This window comes from Balaenoptera musculus, chromosome 14, assembly GCF_009873245.2.
Source record: "Balaenoptera musculus isolate JJ_BM4_2016_0621 chromosome 14, mBalMus1.pri.v3, whole genome shotgun sequence".
NCBI classification, from domain to species: Eukaryota; Metazoa; Chordata; class Mammalia; order Artiodactyla; family Balaenopteridae; genus Balaenoptera; species Balaenoptera musculus.
The window spans coordinates 12,870,499-12,890,209 of record NC_045798.1 but is presented as its reverse complement, the minus strand read 5'-3'; the positions used below and the strand labels follow the sequence as shown (position 1 = coordinate 12,890,209).

The 19,711-nt window shown below is 49.1% G+C and overlaps 1 protein-coding gene across 1 annotated transcript in view; it reads right to left on the bottom strand.

The window, feature by feature from the left end:
- Positions 1-3,542: 3,542 nt before the first annotated feature.
- Positions 3,543-19,711, bottom strand: part of SPRING1 (SREBF pathway regulator in golgi 1) — a 219,734-nt gene continuing 203,565 nt past the window's right edge. Inside the window, exon 6 of the mRNA XM_036874921.1 lies at positions 3,543-3,583. Coding sequence (XP_036730816.1) covers positions 3,558-3,583 — 26 coding nt within the window. The 3' untranslated portion in view covers positions 3,543-3,557. The remainder of the gene's footprint in view (positions 3,584-19,711) is intronic.

Genomic DNA, 19,711 nt, shown 5'->3' with positions numbered 1-19,711 from the left:
GAGCCTCTATTGTCTCATTCATGAAGAGGGAGGCACCAGAAACCCTCAGAGGTCCCCTCTTAACCATAGGATTCTTCCCAAGACACCCGCCCTACTGCAATGTCTTCCCTTCTATGTGAGTGAGGGTCTAACATGGGAGAGAGAGAATATGAAATAAGAAATACTGCAACATAAAAATATGTATGAAATAAAGCCTCCCTTTAGGTGCAAAATGTGGAATCAAGCAAATCTTCCCAGTTTAAAAAAAAGGCATCAGTAATTGCATCATTTCAAAACCGAATGGCTTGAGTGAAATTTAACTGGTGGTGCGTAGCGGCCATGTGTTAGAGACATTTTAATGGATATAAACAGACAGGCTCGCCACCCCTTTCAGGGCTATGCTTGAATTAGTTGAGGTTTTAATTATGTAAAGATTTTCAAGAATACATTCCTTTTAAAACTGTGACCTCCCTCATGACTGTTGGTGCATGTATATAAAAATATGTAACCCATATAAATTATGGCTTCCCATATGGCTCCTTCTATGACTTAGTTGCATGCAAAGAACTGCCGTCTAGCTATCAAATAGTAATCAAATCCTTACTGTATGGAGTCCAAACCCCGCAGCAACACCGAAAGCAAGTTGTCCCCTCCTTTCCCCCATTCTCTCATCTCCCATTCCAAACTCCTAAACTCCCAGACTGCATTTGCTCTCTCATTTTCCCAGCTCTTAGTTATGTAGATGAAAGAAGTTTCTCTACAAAGTCTTTTCCCCCTTCCTCACTTGTCCCATCCCATGTCTGTATTGAATGGAGATTCTACTGAGTCTACAGGGTTAAGGACTTAGACCTGGGCTGGCAAACACTCTGACAGAAGAAAGGGAAGGAGGTAGAAACACCAGCATTGGAGGTTGTAGGCTCTAGTTCGTGATCACCCGTTAGTCTTATCTCTTTGCATTCTCCCCTGGGCCCCACTATACCTTGCTGACAGCCATTCCTGGGTAGGGGTAATTCCCCAACACGCCCACCGCCCACCCTAGGCTGCCCCCTCTGCCTGGCCTGCCCATCTGCTCCTTCTTCACGAGTCAGCTCTTGCATGGTCTCGTCTATGTCCCTTCACGAGTCAGCTCTTGCATGGTCTCGTCTATGTCCCTTCCCCAGTGCCCCCAGCCACACTTAGCCCCTCCTTCCTCTGGAGTCCACCCTCCACACACCCACATTCTTGACAACCACCTGCAAAGGTTTGTTTATAGTTCAGTTTTATCTCTAGGTGATGAGCTCCCAGAGATCAAGGACTTAGTTTCATGCCTCGATCCTCAGCGCTGAGCCCTGCATACATAGTAGGTGCTCAATACATATCGCTACATAACAGATGCCCAAGAAAGGCTTTTGGAATTGCACAGAATTGAAAAGGAGAGTGAAAACGAAACATTCCAAGCGTAGGGACTGATAGTCCCCTGGGAAAGGCATAGCCAAGGCTGACTGCCCAGTTCCTCATTTGTAGCTCTCCTGTACATTCTGGGTGAGTAAGCAGGCACACCCTTGGTGTGCTCTATCTCCAAAGATGGCTGAGCAAACAAATCCCATCTCACATGCTCTTTTGCAGTCAGCGTTGCCCCTGCTCCCATCCAAAGGCAGGGTTATCTCCCTTCTGATTGAATCAGGGCTGGCCTCAGAATAGAACACAGCGGAAGTCAGGCTGGTCAGCTTCCAGACCTCAGCCTTCAGAGGCCTTGCAGCTTCTATTCTCACCATGTCAAGAAGCCCAAGCTATCCTGCTGGAAAGGCCACACGGAGGAAAACCAAGCACCCCAGCTGACAGCCAACACCAACTACCAGACAGATGAGGGAGGACATCTTGGATCTTTTAGCCCCAGCCAAGATCCCAGCAGAGTGCAGCCACATAAGATGAAGAACTGGGCCCCATCTGAATTCCTGATCCACAGAATCATAAGCAATAAAATAGCTGTTATTTTAAGCCACTGTGTTGTGGGATGGTTTCTTATCCAGCAATAGATAACTGATACGTTAAGTTTTTTCTGAGTAAGCAAACAAATTGGTGGTGGGGGTTTTTGTGGCTTCTGAGCTGGGAGTTAGAGAGGGTATGACTAGAATTCAAGCTTTTCTATTTGTTTTTAGCTTTAAAATATAGAGGCATCCCTTAACCCGTGATCACAGTTAACCCCATCACCAGAATGGGGCAAATTGTTAAGGAGGCATTGAGAAGAATGCAGAACATTTCTGTGATCATCCAGCTGAAAGTGTATAACCTGAAAGTAATCATGAAGAAATATCTGACAAACCAAAACTGAGGGGCATTCTACAACTAACTGACCACTTCTCTTAAAAATCGTCAATGTCTTGAAAGACAAAGAAAAACTAAGGAACTCTTCTAGATTGAAAGAGGCTGAGAGATATGACAACCGAATGCCATATGGGGTCCAGAGTTTCCTTTTGTTATAAAGGACATTGTAGGGACAAATGGCAAGACCTGAATAAAGTTTGTAGATTAGATTATAATGCTGTCTCAGTGTTAATTACCTGATTTTGGTAATTACATTGTAAGATATCATATTGTAAGAGAATGTCATTTGTTTTTAGGAAATACACACTGAAGTATTTAGAGGTAAAAGAGGGGTTCTGTCTGCAGCTTACTGTGAAACGGTTCTGAAAAAAAATACATCTTTCTCTCCTATATATCTGTCTAGAGAGAAACAGAAAAGAATAAAGCAAATGTGATAAAGCGTTTACATTTGGAGAATCCAGGTGAAGGGTATATGGGAATTCTTTGTACTGCTCTTGCAACTTTTTTGTAAGTCCAAAATTATATTCAAATAAAAAGTAATAAAGAAAAAGAAAGAAGCAAATTGTGGTGGGCGCATGGTTGCCCCCAAAGAGGAAAAAGTGATCCCCTCTGGGAGCAGAACTGTCCCTGGAAATGCCTGACTCCGAGCTGACTTCTGCCCCTTTCCCGTCTCCCTCTCACGGCACGCAGGGGAGCCACAGGCCAGCCTGGGCTACCGCTAAACTCACCCCTCCACCCTCACTCACGCCCAGGGTTCTCTGAAGGCAAGGCTGGGTTTTGGACTGTTCCCAGCGAGAATCCAAAGGCTCTGAGGGGACTGCTAGGGAAAGCTTTCCCTGGGAGCTCCCGGGAGCCCACGGTCATGGAGTCACAGCTCCGCCTTCCTTGCCCATCTGGATTTGGAGGATTCCAATCAGAGCCACAAAGTAGAGGATAATGGAGGTGAGGGGCTAGAGCAGCCGCCCTCTGTCAGGAAGCGTTATTGAGAGCCCTACCTGGGGTGGTCTCGCTGTTTTACCTGCCAGGGCCAGGCAGGGGTGAGAGGAGAGGATCTTTATGGCCCAGAAGAAGGGCAGCGTGGGTGGCATTGGGATCCGGGCCAACCGAGGCTCCCAGGCTGAGCAATGCCAACCGGGCATGTTTCTGGGCAGAGCTTCCTTCCGGAGGGGAGCTGGCTGAGCAGGAAAGAGCCAGGAGTTTGGAATCCGAGAGAGCCGGGAGGGCAGTCTCTGACTCGCCCCTTCCTGGCTGGGTGACACTGGCCGGGAGACATCTCATAGCGCTGGGTGAAGGCCCCCATCTGCAAGGGAAATGATCAAACACACATTGAGATGTGAATGAAGTGTTAAGACAGTGCCTGGCACAAAGGAGGATCAATGCTTCAATTCCACCCACGCTTACAGAGCACAGACTCAGAGCCAGGCATAGTGGGGTCCTTGAGGGGGTGTGCTCTGCCCCTCTGACCCCCGAGAGGGGATGCAAGGCCTTCCCCTCTTGCACCTTCACCCTGATCTTCCCCCTCTTCCATGCCAACATCACCACCAAAGCCCAGGTGCTAGAGCGTTTCTGGGTTCAAATATGAGCCTCTCCTCTGAGTGACTGAGGTTAAGTTATCTAACCTGTATGTGCCTCGGTTTCCCCACTTGGAACCGGGCACAGTAATAGCATACACCTTTTAGATTCTTCTGGATATCAGCTGAATCCATCCTTGCAAACTAAATAATAGCAGTGACTGCTCGTATAGCAGTTACTACGTGCCAGACACAGATCCACACTTTTTATTAGTATCACCCCCATTTCAGAGATGAGGAAGGTGAGGCACTGAGATACTGCATAATTTGTCCACGATCACAGAGAGAAGAGACAGAGCTGGGATCTGTGTTCCTAACCCCTGCTGTCTCCTGCCATGGGCATACAGTAAGTGCTCAGTTCACACTTGCTGTTACTAATGCTCTGAGCCGGGGCCAGCTTCGCCGATGCACCACCTGCGCAATTCCACAGGGCCTGGCACTTAGAAGGGTGACGCTTGTTAATGCTCTGTCGCTGTCTTGAAATTCTCAATAACTTTAACAAGGGGCCCCACATCTTCATTTTGCACTGGGCCCCGAAAATTCCGTAGCTGGTCTTGCTCAGAATCTTACAGGAGGTGACCACCTCCTCCTCTTTCTTCCTCCCCCACCTAGACTGTGAGGTACCTTATCTCTCCATCCACCCTACTCCATGTCTGGCAGGTAGCAGGTGCTCCCCTTCTGGCCGAGAGGGACACAGGTGGCCAGAGTCACAGCTGTTGTCCCCGCCCCTACTTCCTCTCAACACCCCAAAAATAGCTTCCAGCCCAGGGAACCTCAGGAACTGTCAGGGAAGAAACTTTTCTTGAAGCGTGCAGGGACTCTGGCCAGCGGCCACCAAAACCAGGTCTTTCCTGAATGGCAGGGGGAGGGAGGTGCAGCTAGAAGACACTGTAGCTCACTGCAACCGGGGAATCCCAGCCGGGCCCGAAAGACCCTAATAAACAGTTAATTATGATGCTGGCTCTGTAAACAGTGGCAGTGAGACCCAGCATAATGTGTAATTATGCCGGTTGGAGCTGGAGCTGGGCAGCGTTTTCTCCAGCAATACTGGAGGGAATGCAGATCTCAGGGCAGGCTTGTGGTCAGGGCACAAAGGTAAACAAGACCTTCCCTAAAGGCAGACAGGACTCAGTCCAAATGTTCAAGTACGGCAATGACGGTGGTTAAAAGAATTTTTTTCCTTTTTATATAGGGAGTAGGAAGTGGGGAGGGGGAGGGGAGGAACAGACATTTGTTCAGCACCTACTATGTGTCAGAACTTGGTTTGGGGCCAGGCAGGAGGGGACTTGGGCATTTCTGGGACCGGATGTCATGCCTCTCCCCTCCCTGCCTGCCTGCCCTCCCCTCCTCCACACACATTTCTAATAACTGATATTTTAAAAATTGAGGTGAAATTCACATAACATAAAATTAACCATGTTAAAAGTGTACAGTTTGGCGGCCTTTAGTACATGCACAACTTTTTTTTCTCTAAATTGAAACTAACACAGTTTAGTTAGTTTCAGATGTACAGCAAAGTGATTCAGTTATACATATATATTTTTTTTCCTATTCTTTTCCATTATAGGTTATTACAAGACATTGAATATAGTTCCCTGTACTATACAGTAAGTCCTCATTGTTTATTTTATATACAGTAGTGTAGTACATTCACAATCTTCTGCAACCATTATCTCTATCAAGTTCCAGAACATTTTCATCACCTCAAAAGGAAACCCTGTACCTGTTACTCACTTACCCCCTGGCAACCACTAATTTGCTTTCTGTCCCTATGGATTTGCCTATTCTGGACATTCTATATAAACGGAATCATATCACACGTGACCTTTTGGGACTGGCTTCTTTCAGATTACCTCATGCTTTCAAGATTCATCCACATTGTAGCATGCATCAATGCTTTATTACTTTTTATGGCCAAATAATATTCCATTGTCTGGATATGCCACATTTTGTTTATCCATTAGTAGACATTGGGTTGTTTCTACTTTTTGGCTTTTATAAATAATGCTATGAACATTTGTGGACAAGTTTTTGTATGGTCATGTTTTCAGTTCCCTTGGGTGTATGTATGTATGTATATATATATATATATATATATATATATATATATATATATATATATTTTATATTATATCAATACCTAGGAGTGGGATTGCTGGGTCATAGTGTTACTCTATACTGAGCTTTTTGCTGCTTTCTATGGCACCTGTACCATTTTTCATTCCCATAAGTAATGCACAAGGGTTCCGATACCTCCATACCCTTGCCAACACTTTTCTTTCTTTCATTTTTAAAATAATCACTGATTTCTCATGGGGGCTGAGGTAAGCTCCCGTCTGCCACTGGGGCTGAAACACAGAGCCATGTCTTCTGGAATTACTGGAAAGCCCTATAAAGGCCAGAGTGCAGGAGGAACAATTTGGGTCCCCCCAGAAATAATTATTCACACAGAAAGAGACAGACAAAAACAGCAGCTCCAAGCTACACCAGTCCTACGGGGCCTGGTGATGATTTCAACATGGCAAGCTGCCCCCAGGTGCCATGTGGGTGCCATGGGGGGAAACGGCTGTGTGTGACTTGAGAGATAGCCTAGACCCTTGGAGCCCAGCCAGCTTTGCCACGGACACCTCTGCCTGAGTGTCACTGAGGGAGGCGATGTTTTGCCAGCTCTGCCAGAGCACTGATGGCCTGAGGGACCTGGCTCAGGGCAACGCTGACAAAATGAGGGGCCACTCGGGTACTGGGAGGTGGTGGGAAGAGGGCCAGCTTGTGTGAATAGTCACATGGTTTCTCCCACCCGCGAAAGAACCAAGAACAGCCGTGCCTTGCTTCATTGCGCGTCGCAGATACCGCATTTTTTAACAAATGGAAGGTTTGTGGCAACCCTGTGTCAAGCAAGTCTATCAGCGCCATTTTTCCAACAGCATTTACTCACTTCCTGTCTCTGTCACATTTTGGTAATTCTCGCCATATTTCAAACTTTGTTATTATTATATATCTATTATGGTGATCTATGATCAGTGATCTTTGATGTGACTAAAGGGAAAATATTACAACTCACTGAAGGCTCAGATGATGATTAGCATTTTTTAACAGTAAAGTATTTTTTAGTTAAGGTATGCACATTGCACAATTAATAGACTACAGTGTAGTGTAAATGTAATTTTTATATGCACTGGGAAACCAAAAAATTTATGTGACTCGCTTTATTTCAATATTCACCTTATTGTGGTGCTCTGGAACAAAACCCACAATACCTCAGAGGTCTGTACTACTGCATTATGCTTGCAAGGGAAGAGAACCAGAAACATTTGGCAAACAGCACTAGTGACTCCCATGTACAACTGACTGCAAATAATGTAGTTTATAACGTATTGATATGTAACTAATAATTACAGTGGTGTTTATGAGTGCTTCCTATGTACCATGGACTGAGCTAAATGCATCCTTTCATGAATTCTCACGGCAATCCTGGGGTGTAGGCATTATGATCGCTAATGATTCTCGTCTGTTATTTAGGATGCTTTAGGCTGCAAGTTACAGACAACACAACTTAGGCTCAAATGGCCTTAAACACTAAAAGTCTTTATTTCACATAAAAAGAAATCCAAGGAAGGGCACACGCTGGGCGTGATGCTGGTGGCTGCATGATATCCTCAAGGTCACCATTTCTTCCCATCTCAGACTTGACTTTGTCTCAGGCTGCAGGATTTGCAATGTCACATTCAGACACCATGATTGGCCAGCATCACCTTCTTATGAGGGAGGAGGAGTTTTCCCAGAAGCCCCAGCAGACTTTCCCGCGTGTCTCCTTGGCTGTCATTGGATCACATAACCACTGGGGAACCAATCACAGCAAGAGAAATGGGAGCCCCATGCCTGACATCCTCACTTGGGTAGAACAGGTTTAGGGGAGGTGGGAGGGGTGGGGTTAAGCACGGTGAACAGATCCAGGGTTTGAACCGGAGCTGCCTTCCTCTTGACCTCCTGGATATTCAGGAAAGCAGCCCTGGCAAGGGTGGTCCTGCAACCGCTAGCCCAGGCACTCTCCACTCCTGATTTCCTTTTTAGCCATGGTTTCCAGCACCTGGGCACCATCCTCCTTCAATCCCCCCTGCCCCCCACCCCGCAGCGTCCAGCCAACCAGTGACCCCGCACGTCCATTCCAATCAGCCAGCCCAGCTCAGAGCCAGCCAGAGAACTTTCTGTTCTGCTCCTGATCACGTGTCCACCCGCATCAGCCTTTCCTGGCTGCCCGCAGGGCTGAGGCCTCTCAGAACTGCTCCTGTGCAGTCAGACATATCCGGCTGATCAGCAGTTCTGGGCGGAGGCCAGCAGGGGCAAGGGCCTTTTGGATCCCGTCTGTCCACGTGCATCAGCTGTTCCGGGCCGGGGCCCCAGCACCGTCGGGCAACACGGCTGGGCCTGGCCCCATCAGTGGAGGGAGCCATGAGATTAGCACCCTGCCTCTCTTGTTTGGGAGGCTGAAGCCTGAGATTGGGCTTGCGCAAAGGCGATGGACAATGGCGGTAAGGGTTTGGGAGGAGTGAGAGGAAGGATGTCACAGGAAGAAAAAAAAGAAGAGAGAGAGAGAAACACCAGGAGATTCTAAGACAGCAGAGACCTCATCTTGGTCCTGTTTGCATCCACAACACCTAGCAGAGCACCTGGTACAAAGCAGGGAAGAGTTGGTCCAACTGGCCTGCAAAACAGAAGAGAGAGACAAGATGCTGAGCGCGAGGAGGGGAGGGACGGGGAAAGAGACACAGAGAATAGAGCAGGGCAGGAAGGGGTGAGTACAACCCGTCTTGTTTGTCTTTCCATCCTTTCACTCTCACAGCCCCCGGTTTACTGTAGCTGCTCCACAAATGTTTATCTTGCTGAACCAAGCGAAGAGGAGGATAGGGGACCCAGAGTCGGAGAGGAAAGAAGACAGAAGGAAGAAAAGCCTGGGGTAGGGGGCTCCGGGGGGAGAGACATTGAGAGAGGGAAAGGGGAGGGGAGGTTAGTAATCAGGAAAGAGAACAGGCAGGACCAGCCCAGCAAAGGAATTGGAAGCGAAGAGGTGAGGCAGGCGATGGGAGCTGGAGCAGCCTCAGCCCTTTGATGAAAATGCACATTAGCAAACGTGCTGAGATCTGACAAGTGCCAACAGGTCCATCGCAGAGTTAAAAAAGTGCCACATCTGTCAGGGTTTCAAATTTTAAGTCAGCACTTTCCTTCTCCTTCTCATGCTGGGATTCTGCATCTGTGGTCTTTCCCGCGCGTCTCCTGCAAGCATGTGGGGTTGTTGTGGAGCCCTCCGACTTCCAGGGAGGTTGGGAGGGTGGGGTGAGCATGCCAGGAGGCTCCATGTGTCTGGGGGGAGGGGGGGTGTGGTTGCCCCGATGGCAGCTGTTGCAGGGGTGTCCTGCGGAGGGAGGGCACGGGAATGCAGGTAAGGTTTTCAGCAGACACTGGGAGGACCCAAGGCAATGAACCTCTGTATGTACTGGGTTGAATAGGGTCCCCCCAAATTCATGTCCATTGGTAACCTCAGAGTGTGACCTTAGTTGGAAATATGGTCAAAGACCTGGAGATGAAATCATCCTGGGTTTATGGTGGGCCCTAAATCTGATGACTGGTGTCTTATAAGAAGAAGAGAGGATGGAGAGACAAAAAGAGAGGAAGGTGATGGGAAGACAGAGGCAGAGATCGGAGTGATGCAACCACAAGCCAAGGAATGCCAAGGATTGCCTGGAGCCACCAGAAGCTAAGAGAGAGGCAGGGAACCGACTCTCCCCTAAAGCCTCCAAAAGGAACCAAAGCCTGCTGACACCCTGCTTTTGGACTTCTGGCCTCCAGAACCATGAGAGAATCCTTTCTGTTGTTTTACACCACTGAGTTCCTGGTAACTTGTCACAGCAGCCCCAGGAGACTAATACAACCTCCTGGCCTTGGGGGACCCATTTTGCCTGCTCTTGGGTCTGACGGGATGATGGCACTACTGTTACAGATAAGGGAGGGTTCCCGGCCCTCAAACCTGGTCTTGTCCAATCTCCAGAGCTGGAGAGTGACTTGTTTTCTCACCACCTGGGAATCATGTTTATTCTCTCCTCTCCAAAACTCAGGTTCCTGCTCTGGCAGCTGAAGGATCTGTCTCTGTTGGCTGGGGCGGGGTGGGGGGCACTTTCATCCAGCTGTGTATGCAGGGGCTAAGGGAGGCTAAGGGAACCACCAGACCCCAGAGGACCCGGGTGCCGGAGAGGGGCTACCTCTGGGTGCTCTTTAAGCAAAAGCTATGACCTCTGATCATCCTGAGCTCCTATCCTGCGACTTCCAAGGTATGTGAGCTTACCTTGGTCTTGCCTTCAACTCTGGCCTTTGAAAACAACCTCACCTGTAAAACGAGAAAGAAAATCCCTACTTCGTGCGGTCATTGGGAGAATTAAAGAAGAAAACGTATAAGAAGAGCTTAGACAAGGCCTTAGTAAATGGTGATGAGAAAGATGAAGATCTTTCCAAGCCTGTTTCTGTCTGGCCCTGAATGGTTATAGTGGGCCATAAAGAAAGATGGCCCCTGCCCTTTAGTAATATTGGAAGACTGCCACAAATGTGTGAAATTATTAGAAAGCCATTAAAATACACAACAGTAGCAAGTGACTGGGATTTAGTGCAGCCTGGCTGGGATCAGGTCTGACAGGGGGGTCACAGAGGCGGTAGGTAGAGGAGGATGACTAACTCATCCAAGTTTGCCTGGGACTTGCCCAGGTGAAGCACTGGATGTTCCACATCCTGGGCCAATGGGGACGGCTGGTCACTCTGTGTGGAGGAGGTAACTTCACACAGGCCTTGAAGGAATCATTCATTCATTCATTCATTCTCTGAACATTTGCTGAGACTCACCATAGGCCAGGCTCTTTGAGGCACCGGGCACACTGGACACAGCCCCTGCCTCCGGAGCACTCGCATACGCATACTTGCACGCACACACCTGTCATTCAAGAAAGCATCTCCTGAGCACCTACTGGGTGCCAGGCAATCAGGTGCAGTAACAGCAAAGATAAGTGATGTCGTTTCTGATCTCAAGATGCTCACATCTACTTGTGGAGAGGGTGGCAGGTAATTCCCTCCAGTGCGGGAAGGGCTGCTGCAGAATTTGGTGGCTGGAGAGGTCTCAGGAGAGAAAAGGGACTCCCAACCCTATTAGGGCAGTGTGGGGGGGTTTCAAGGAATCTTCTGGAAAGAGGTGGCGCTGAGAGGCGGCAGGAGCTGGTCAGAGGAATAGGGAAGGGTGTTGAGGCAAAAGGATCGGCCAGAACACAGGTAGCCAGGCAGAGGCCCACAGGAAACACAAGTATGGTGCTTTGGTGCCGAGAGGAGGCTCGGGCCTGCGGCAGGGGGGTGTCAAGATGAAGATGGGCAAGGAAAGGGCAGGGGAAGGAGGGCGTCTGTTTTGCAAAGGCACAGAGCATGGAGCTCTCAGGACATGTGGACGGGTCTTGACTGAAGGGAGGTGTTTAGGGCCTGTACCCACTCTGGCTGGGGACGGGGCAGCTGCCCTGGCTGCTGGCGCAGAGCACTGTGGGAAGGTGCAGGGGAGGGAGGACATGCATGCTTGGCTTCAGGACCAACAACTGCTGCGAGAAACAGGCAGAAGAAAGAAAAGTCAGGACAGACTGGACACCATCCTATGCTTGGGCCCCAGTTTGGGGGATTGGACGGTGGCACTGCGTCTTCCTTGGAGTTTGGGTCAAAGATGCACATTGCCCCTACTTGTCCTATAATTGTTTCTGCCCAATGAATAAACCCGTGTTGAGCATCTTGGAGCTGGGCCTCATTACTGAGAAGACAAAACTGGATATTGTGAGGGAGAGAGACCTGAGGGTCTCAGCTTGGGGCTCGAGGGGGCGTGGGTGGCCAGGGAAGGTCTCCCTGAGCTGACCCCCAGTGATCCAGAAGTGCTAGTCTTGGGAAGATGCGGGGAGAGGAGGAGTCTTCCAGGCAGAGCGAACAACAAGTGCAAATGCTCAGAGGTGGGAACAAGCAGCAATATGCAAGGAACAGAGAAGCCAGGATGGATGGAGTGGGAGACTGGGGGACGTGGGAGGTGATGCAGGTACAGAAGTGGGCCAGGGTCAGATCAAGGCTGGCAGAAGTGAAAGATGAGTGAAAAGGCTCTCATTCTCATTGGACACCAAGGCCCAGACAAACAAGCTACCTCTTGTGACACAGCAGGTTAGCATCAGAGCTGAGGTTAGGACCCAGGACCCCGACTTTCTGATTTCCTCTTGATCTGACCCTGTTTCCCCCTCTGGGGAGGTGAAGACAGTGACTCAGCTGGCGGTGTTGGAGGAGACCTTTCAAGGCTCTGCTGCCACCCGCAAAAAGGCTTGGCTCGTCCGGGCAGTGGGGCAGTGCCCCCAGAGCCCAAGAGCCAGCCTGTGCGCTCTGCTGCACAGCCTTTATGTCTGCCCCTTAATCTCCAGGCCTTTCAATTTCCCGATCTCAGATAATTTTACAGACGTGGTGTGTGTGGCTGGCTGTAATAACCGTCTGTTGAATAAATGACCCCTTCTGTCTTGACTCACTCAGGTAGTTAAACCTCATGCTGAGAGCAAAGGTGAAGTAGCTGGGGCTGGGGGCTGGGGGTGGTTTGCTTTGCCAGTGACCTGCAGGCTGTCTTCACTCTTGGGGGCTTCAATTCGTCATTGATAGAACATGACTAACAATGTTTATTTAACTCCTTTGGTGTTTTGGAACTACTTAAGCAAAAATATTTGGCGTAAGAAACACTTCCTGAATTCTGTTGTTGGGTCCCCCTGGTCTAGCTCCCCAGTTTTCCTCTAGGGAGCCACCTCTCCCCTGCCACCCCTACGCACAGTCCCTGGGCTTCAGGGATCATGTGACTCTGGACTGGCCAATCAGAACCCTGCATTTCCCGGACAAAGGGAGTGAATCAGAAATGGGCATGTGGCCCAATCAGAACCAACAGGACACAATGATTTTTGTTACAGCCTTTGGAAAAGGCTACTCACTCTCCTCTTCTGGACTCGAACTTGGGAAAATGTGACAGGAGCTGCTGGCAGCCATTTCATGGAAATTGAGAGTGGAAGCAATATGGAGTTCTGGTGACATTTGTACTCCTAGATCCAACAGTGCCTGAAGCGCACCTCTCCTCTAGGCTTTTCAGTTGTGTGCATCAAGAAATTCCTCATTTTGCTTAAATCAGCTTGAGTTGGGTTATTGCCTACTTGAAATCTAAAGAGTCCTGATATGATCATCATGTAGATTGGGGTCAGCAAACCATGGCTCATGGGCCAATTCCAATTTGCTGCCTACTCCCCCCCTCCATTAAGGACTTTAGTGAGATATAATTTACATAAATTAATTCACCCATTTTAAATGTAAAGTTGATATATTTTGTGATATACACAGTCATGCAACTGGCACCAAAATCAATTTTTGGAACATTTCTATCCACTCCCAAGATTTCCCTCTTGCCCCCTCTTTTTTTGACTTTATCAGTAAATGAAATTTTTTTTTTTTTTTTTTTGGGCTACGCCGGGCGGGTCTTAGTTGCAGCACGCGGGATCTTTAGTTGCGGCATGCGAACTCTTAGTTGCAGCATGAATGTGGGATCTAGTTCCCTGACCAGGGATCGAACCTGGCCCCCCGCATTGGGAGCACAGAGTCTTGCCCACTGGACCACCAGGGAAGTCCCAGTAAATGAGATTTTTAATAGCAGCTTTACTGAGATATGATACACATACCATAAACGTCGCTCATTTAAAGTGTACAATTCAAAGGCTTTTAGTACAGTCACAGATAGGTGCAACCATCACCACAGTCAATTTTAGAATATTTTCATCACTTCAAAAAGAAACCCCATATCTTTTAGCCATCAGCATCCCCCCCTCCCCCGCCCCCAGCCCCTTGATTCTCCCCACTCCAGTCCTAAGCAACTACTAATCTACTTTCTGTCTCTATGGATTTGCCCATTCCTGACACTTCAAATAAATGGAATCATACAATAGGAGCATTTTGTGTCTGGCTTCTTTCACTTAGCATAATTCAAGGTTCATCTGTGTTGTAGCATGTATCAGATGTACTACATTGCTTTTTATAAGCAAATAATATTCCACTGTATGGACAGACCACATTTTGTTTATCTAGTCATCAGTTGATGGACATTTGGGTTGTTTCCACTTTTTGACTATTATGACTATTATTTCCTGACTATTTTGCTGCTGTGAACATTAGTGTATAAGTTTTTGTATAAACATATGTTTTCAGTTCTCTTGGGTATGTACCTAGGAGTTGGATTGCTGAGTCATGTGATAACTCTATGTTTGACCCTTGAGGTACCATGTTTCCCAAAGTGCTATACCATTTGACATTCCCACCAGCAGTGTATGAGGATTCTGATTTCTCCACATCCTCAACAACTTTTCAATTATAGTCATCCTAGTGGGTGTAACGTGTTGTCACCTGTTTTTGTAAATAGCGTTTTATTGGAACACAGCCATGCTCATCTGTCATTTCCACATTGTCTATGGCTGATTTTATGCCACAAGGGCAGAATTGAACAGTTGAAAAAAGATGATGTGTCCTGCAAAGCGTAAAATATTTACTATCTCGCCTTTTACAGAAAAAGTTCACCAAACCCTGATTAAGACCCATCCTTCCACTTTTCTGTAACAGGAAACTTAGGCCCAGAGAAATTATATCTCTACCCTGGGGCACACAGCCAGGACTGGAATCTTTCTGGGCCTCAGTCCCTACATTTATAAATCGGGAAACAATATCGCAAGATGCGGTGAGAATTAAGTAAAGCAAGGTCAGTAAAGTGCTTAGCCCAGGGGTAGATATTCATTAAATGTGACACTTCCCTAGAAGCCGAGGTGCCTGACACCTAGTCTAATGGTCCACCCACCCCCTAATTTCCCAAATAGATGCTTTTTCAACTGGTTAGCTGGACCCAGCTGAGTTACTAGTGTGTGAACTGACACTTCCTTACCCTGATCTGGAGAAGCCTAAATGTGCATCGGACATAAAAATTAGATTCATGCTTCTGGTAATATCACTCAGCATGAAGAATGGAGTCCTCTTTCCTCTCCCACATCCTTTCTTCTCTGCTGTCCCGTGGGTCTCTGGCACGCCATTGCTCTTGCTGGCCTGCAAGCCGGCTCTCACAGCTCTGCAGCCTTCACTCCTTCCTAGCTCTGTGTCAGAAGGTCAGCCCTCTCTGGTCGCCATCGCCACCTCCTGCCTGCATGCAACTATGTACCATGGAACAGGCCACCCTTCCGTGGTCGAGAACGTGGGCTCCATCTGAAGTCAGTCAGGTCAGGGGTGGGATCTGGCCCCGGGACCTCGGATGCTACTCAACCTCTCTTGGCCTCAGTTTCCTTATCTGCATAATGGGGACAGCTGTGTCCACCTCTTAGGGCTTCCCTGAATATTAAAAGAGCTGAATGTATGAGAAGTCCAAAGTACAGTGCCTGACAGGGTTTAATAAATGTGTTCTTGGAAAAGTAGGGGTAGAAAACAGCAACTATGTTGCAGCTATGCAAAGCCCTTTCTGTACGTTCTTCCCATTTCACAGTGGGGATGGGGGCTCAGAGACATGAAGTGTGCTCCCCAAGTTTACAAAACAAGTGAGGGGCAGAGTTCTGTCCCTAACTTCCTGTGCCACCTCAGGCCAGGCCTTTCCCCTTTCTGGGCCTCATGTCCCCATCTGTCCCCATCATTGGACTGATGATCTAGAAGTCCTCATCCCGTTCTAGGTCTAGGGTCCTAGCTCCCTCAGGGTCCATCTCCTGGGAGGGAGGAATGGCTTACCCCTCTGTTGCTCATCTGGCCTCCTGACCAGCAGGCAGTGCCCACATCTGTCCCACTTGCTGCCCTCCCTTCCCCTGCCCCTCCTTCTCTCGTTTCTGCGGCTTAAGAGCATCACCTGACTCAGCCAGGGAGAGCGGGTTTGGGGTCCTACAGGTGTTTCTACTCCTGGCTAATTTGTTTTCACCAAGTGCCAGTCTGACAGGTCTGCAAACCTCTCTTTGAGTTGGAAATGGGGGTTTACTGGCACTGCTGCAGCAGGGTCCAGAAAGAATCTTTACTCAACTCGGAGTCACGAAATGACTCCTCTTTACCAGCCCTCTCATCCGAGTCAGCTGTCCAGGATGCTGTAAAATATGTAGGAAGAGACCCCTGATGGGAACTTCAATCTTGACAGTCACTCTCCCTGGAGCTGCTGTCTCTGCCCACTTCCTGCCACCTGTTCCCACTCTTCACGGCTGACTCTTTCTCCTCCTTCAGGTCTTGTCTAAAATGTCACCTCCTCAGAGAGGTCCTCCCAGATTGCTGGTCTAAGTAGCCTCCTCCCTCCATTCCTCTCATCCTCATTTCCTGTTTGCTTCCTTCGGCACACTTAACCCAAGACAATTTTACACATTCCTGTTGATTTATCTGCATACTTGTTGAGTATTCCAGGTTCTGGGAGGGGGGGTGGAGGGGGCAGCAGGGCCCGTATCTGGGTTTTTCATCAATCTATAATAACCCAGCTCTGTCAGTGCCTAGCACATAGTAGGCGCTCAATGCCTTTTGGGTGAATGAATGAAAACCTTGTTTGGAGCAGTGAGGGAAGCCCGGGAAGCTGCTCTTTGGCAGTGAGAACACGCTGAGCCAGAGGGTCCTCCTGCAGGGAGCTGACTTCATCGCCAAACTTGTCCAGAGGCTACAGGGCTGCACGGAGGGTACTGTGTGTACAACTATTTTCACAGCTTTTCAGACTTCCGAACAAGCTGCCTTCCCAAGAAAACACATTACACAGAGCCTCCCCACCCCCTCCTGCTCAGCCAGCCAGTGTCCCAAGGATCAGCCCTTTGTTTATGATAATAAAGCAGGGCCATGGCAACGCACTGTGATGTCATGGGAGTGTGAGGTCATAAATCCTTCCAGAGGAAGAACAGGATGGAGTGGACACAATGGATTCCGAGCCTCCCCTGGCCTGGCTGGGGCTGTTGCTAGATACGTTTTTCTTATACCGAGTGGCTCATTTCTTTTTCTTTTTTCTGTTTTTTTTCTTTCTCTCTTTTTTTTTTAAATCCCCCCCCCCCCAATTAAAATAAATAAATAAAGTTTTAAAAGACTCTGAGTGGAAAGATTTGTCCCAGGAATTTCCTGTTGGCTAATGTCCAGTTAGCAGGGAACACCAGCAGTAATGTGAACAATGCTTGCTCCTCCCGGACCTGCCACGGGAAAACTTCCCCAATTCCCCAGTTTCATGGCTGAAACAGGGCAGAGCCTTGGAGAGTTACTGGGCTCAGGATCACGGGGTTTGCAAGGAAATCTTTCTCTTGCTCACTTTCTCCATCTTCCCTTCCACTCAATCCTTCTCTCTCTGGCTCCTTCTCGGTCTGTTTCTCTTTTCGCTAACCTCAATCTGTCCTACCTTCTCTTAGTCTGGTTTCCTCTCTCTCTGTTTCCCCCACGACTCTCAGTATGTCTCCCTCCATCTCGGTCTCCATCTCTCAGTCTCGGTCTGTATTTTTCTTTCTTGGGGGTTCTTTCTCCTGCTGAGTCTGTCTCTCCCAGTCTCTCTTGGTCAGCCTCACTGTTTTGCTTTTTTGTTTTTTTGACCGCACCATGCGGCATGTGGGGTCTTAGTTCCCCGACCAGGGATCGAACCTGAGCCCCCTGCATTGGAAGTGTGGAGTCTTAGCCACTGGACTGCCAGGGAAGTCCCCCAGCCTCACTGTTTTTGACTCGCTGTCGATGTCTCTCTCTCTTGCTCACTTTCCTCTTGTCCTTCCCCTGTGCTCATGTTACTATAACAAATCAACATTTCTGACTCAGAGGACTGAAGGGGAGGCCCGCTGCCCAGGCTTTGTGATCTGCAAGCTGAGCGGCGAGGGGTCCAGGTTTCTGGCAGGGGGCTCCAAGTGGCAAGAGGCGCATGGATGCGGGACATCTGCACCCACTCAAGGAATTTGTTGGGCCTGTGACTTGGGAGCTGCACGCGCAACTGGAGAGAGCGTAGCCTGCAGTCTGCCAGGGCCTGTAGGCCTTTTGGCGACATACACCTCCCCCAGCCAGCCCCTTCTCTGATGCTCACTTGGTGAGGGAGGGAGAGGACGCGAGGCAGCAGGGAGACTCTTCCAGTCGCTGGCCACCCCAGGGCCCTTGTCCTGCCCAGAGCCTCCTTCTGACAACCCATACTGTGTGCTGCAACAGCCCCCATCATATTTCACCTAAACTCAGGTTTTTCCACCTCAAACCTATTGACATGTGGGCTGGATAATTCTTTGGTGAGGGCTGTCCTATGCACGGTAGGATATTTAACGGCATCCCTGGCCTCTACCCACTAGATGCCAGTAGCACCCCTCCTCCCAAATTGTGACAACCAAAAATGTCACCAGACGTGGCCAAATGTCCCCTGGGGTGGGGTAAATAAATCACCCCGGTTGAGACTCGCAGTTCTAAACCATCTCTGCGCCTTTCCTTCTACCCGAATTCCTCACTCTCATCTTTTCCCTTGCTAAAATCATCCACGGCGCCCTATTATAATTATTATTACTATTACTATTTACTATTACTACCATAGCAAACATCTATCTGGGACTGTCTACGTGGCCAGGAACTGGGCTAAGTGCTTCGTATATGTATGAACTAACTCCCCAGCACCTATCTCACAGGGCTGGTGAGGTTGGTCATGATAAAGCAACGCCCCTTAGCCCAGGGCTAAGCCAGTAGTTATCGTCATTATTGCTACTGCATGTGGGTCTTAGTTTCCCTAAGCCCTTTCATGCCTCTGTGCTTTTGCACCTGCCCTTCCCTCTACTTGCACGGACCTCGCCCCCTTTCTCCACCTGGCACTCTCCCCCTCTTCCCCCAGGACCTGGTTCTGATCTGATTGGTTCTCTAAAGACTTTCCTCAGGGCCTGGAGCACCCTTGGGCTCCTCCATTGGAGGCTCTTATCTCTTTTTCAGCAGTTCCCATAGTGGACCCCTGCCCCCCCTCCCCCGCAAGCTGGGAGCCGGGGGTGGGGGCAGAGGCGATGGCTTACTCATCTCTGTGTCCTGGTGGCAGATGAGGTTGGGGCTTGGCGACCACTGAAAGTTCTGACGAGAGTAGGTCAAGTACCTTGGGTGGGAAGCCTATGATAGGGGCAGAAAAAAGAGGAGCCGGCCCAGCTCCAATTCTCCTCTCCCCATCTTGCTCCACACGGTCCAGCCGCCCTCTCTTACTGACTCCAGAGGCGGCCACGTGAACCAGGCCTGCCCAATTAGGGGAAGTCCCGCCCCCCAGCCACAATAATTGGCTCATGGATGGGCACATGACTCAACTTGGTCCAATGACATTTTTTGGAACAAAGAAGACTTAAAGGCAAACCTGAGGGTCCCTGCAGCCTTCATGGCACCTGGAGGGGAATCCAAACTGAGAGAGACAGGACTGAAAGATGGAGCGAGAGCCCGGATGTCACTATTTGAAGCCCTGGGGCAGGTGATGCCTGAAGTTTCCACCTTGAACTCCCCACTTCCGGGACTAAAAATTTGCCTATTTCCTTGAAGCTGTTTGGAGTGAACTGTCTGTCCCTTTATGTCACACCCCCTGACTTCCAAACCAGTGCCCTCTGGGCTTCAGTGCCTCCTACAGTGCTCTTCCAAGTCCTCCTTGCTAGAGAGCCCTTCATGCTTATGATCTCAAACCCAAGAGCTCCAAAATTGATGAGGGACACCTGGGGGTCCCCTTAGCTGTGCACGCTGTTTGCTGCCTGCCCTCCCTCAGCAAACTCAAGGGGTTACTTAGATCAGGAACTGAAAACACATCCGCGGGTCCCCAGGGAGGAAGAGGGGACTGCCGAGTGGCTCTC